The sequence below is a fragment of the Poecilia reticulata genome, linkage group LG17 (assembly GCF_000633615.1).
Source record: "Poecilia reticulata strain Guanapo linkage group LG17, Guppy_female_1.0+MT, whole genome shotgun sequence".
Taxonomy (NCBI): Eukaryota; Metazoa; Chordata; class Actinopteri; order Cyprinodontiformes; family Poeciliidae; genus Poecilia; species Poecilia reticulata.
Window position 1 is genome coordinate 17577213 of NC_024347.1, and position 1516 is coordinate 17578728.

Below are 1516 nucleotides of genomic sequence, written 5' to 3' on the forward strand. Positions count from 1 at the left end.
AAAGTATAAAAGCTATAATATTTAGGGCGCTCAAACTTGAATTATTACAGACTGTTCGAAACACAGTTTCGATTTGTGAAGTTCAAAAAGCAATAGTCTTGCTTTTATGACCACAAAGAGGATGGTAGGATGTCATTTATTTATTCAACAACCGTCACTACTGTTAAACAAATACTTAATCGCCCATCCCTGCGTAATGTTCCCATAAAAATATTCTGTCTAAATACATATTTTTAGCCATAGGTTTAGCAGCATGTAAGCTAAATGRTTACATTTGAAAGAAACGTGGTCAAAAATCGTGTGACTCCGAATGAAGGATAGGTCGAAACTTTGCCCCCGTTTCCGCGACTTATCAGTGTACAGTGAATCATAGTCAGCACAGAGATAATAGCTTATCTATTAAACTCCGGGCAACGCATTATGCAAACATTACACCTGGCCGGTTATGCGGCTGCCCCTCACACCACTAAARCGTCTGTGTGAATTCACACCGCCATGGGCCACCAGGTCTCCAAACCACAGGTTCAAGTCCTTCTTCTGGGCCTGGACAACGCTGGGAAATCCACTCTTCTCTACAAACTGAAACACAATGTCAGCGTCTCCACCGTCCCGACGATCGGCTTTAACGTGGAGATGTTGGACGCCAGAAAAAACCGGAAGAGCATCTCCGTGACCGTGTGGGACGTCGGTGGTCAGGGCAAGATGCGCGAACACTGGCAGGACTATTACCAAAACGCGGCAGCCGTCGTGTTCGTGGTGGACGCCTCGGACTTTGGGCGCATGGATGAGGCGCGCAGTGAGATGGAGAGGGCGCTGCGCAGCGACCATCTGCGGGGCTGCCCGGTCGTTCTGCTCGCCAACAAGCAGGACGTGAGCGGTGCGTTGACCGTCACCGAGATGAAGGACAGGTTCAACTTGAGGAAGATGTGCGTGGGTCGGGACTGGCTCGTTCAGCCTTGTTCCGCTTCGACGGGGTTCGGAGTCGAGGAGGCTTTCAGGCGAGTGGTTCAAATGGTCAGACTCCCCTCTGAGCCTGCAGCGGTCAAAGACAATATCAAGGATACGGTGCACTACCTGCGATCGAATAACAAACAATAAGCTTATTATGTAAGATATGTACCACTTCTAACTTATTTCCGCCAACAGCGAACTTAGCGGTCATATCATGCAAATAATTGTTCTGTGGAATTCACTGYAAAAATACATGTCATAATGAGTTACTTTTTAAGCGTCCTGCATTTCTAGTCATGTTTCACAGCGGTTCGATTATAATRATATCAGTTACTGTGATTTGATTATACATTTTCTCCTAGACGTTTTCATTGGTTTTCGACAGAAGACAGAAGTGGACCGATATCGTCAGTGGTCGTTATGTCCACCTTGCTGGTTCTGGATGCTCTTTAAACAGCCCTTTTGAAATATGAATACACAAAGTACATTCATTGTTCAATGGACATTTTTTGAAAACGGTCATTCCAAGTCTATGAAGTGCAAAAGAAAGCTTTTGGGTTTTCGA

General features: G+C 45.6%; 1 protein-coding gene across 1 annotated transcript; it reads left to right on the forward strand.

Annotated features, from left to right (window-relative positions):
• Window positions 1–13: 13 nt before the first annotated feature.
• arl14 (ADP-ribosylation factor-like 14) lies at window positions 14–1510 on the forward strand. Its single transcript, XM_008434178.2, has 2 exons — window positions 14–1107; window positions 1314–1510. The coding sequence occupies exon 1, from the start codon at window positions 496–498 to the stop codon at window positions 1096–1098; it is 603 nt and encodes a 200-aa protein (XP_008432400.1). The 5' UTR covers window positions 14–495; the 3' UTR covers window positions 1099–1107; window positions 1314–1510.
• Window positions 1511–1516: the final 6 nt, after the last annotated feature.

Coding starts and splice junctions, on each gene's coding strand:
- arl14 (XM_008434178.2), top strand. CDS start 496: ATGGGCCACCAGGTCTCCAAACCACAGGTTCAAGTCCTTCTTCTGGGC.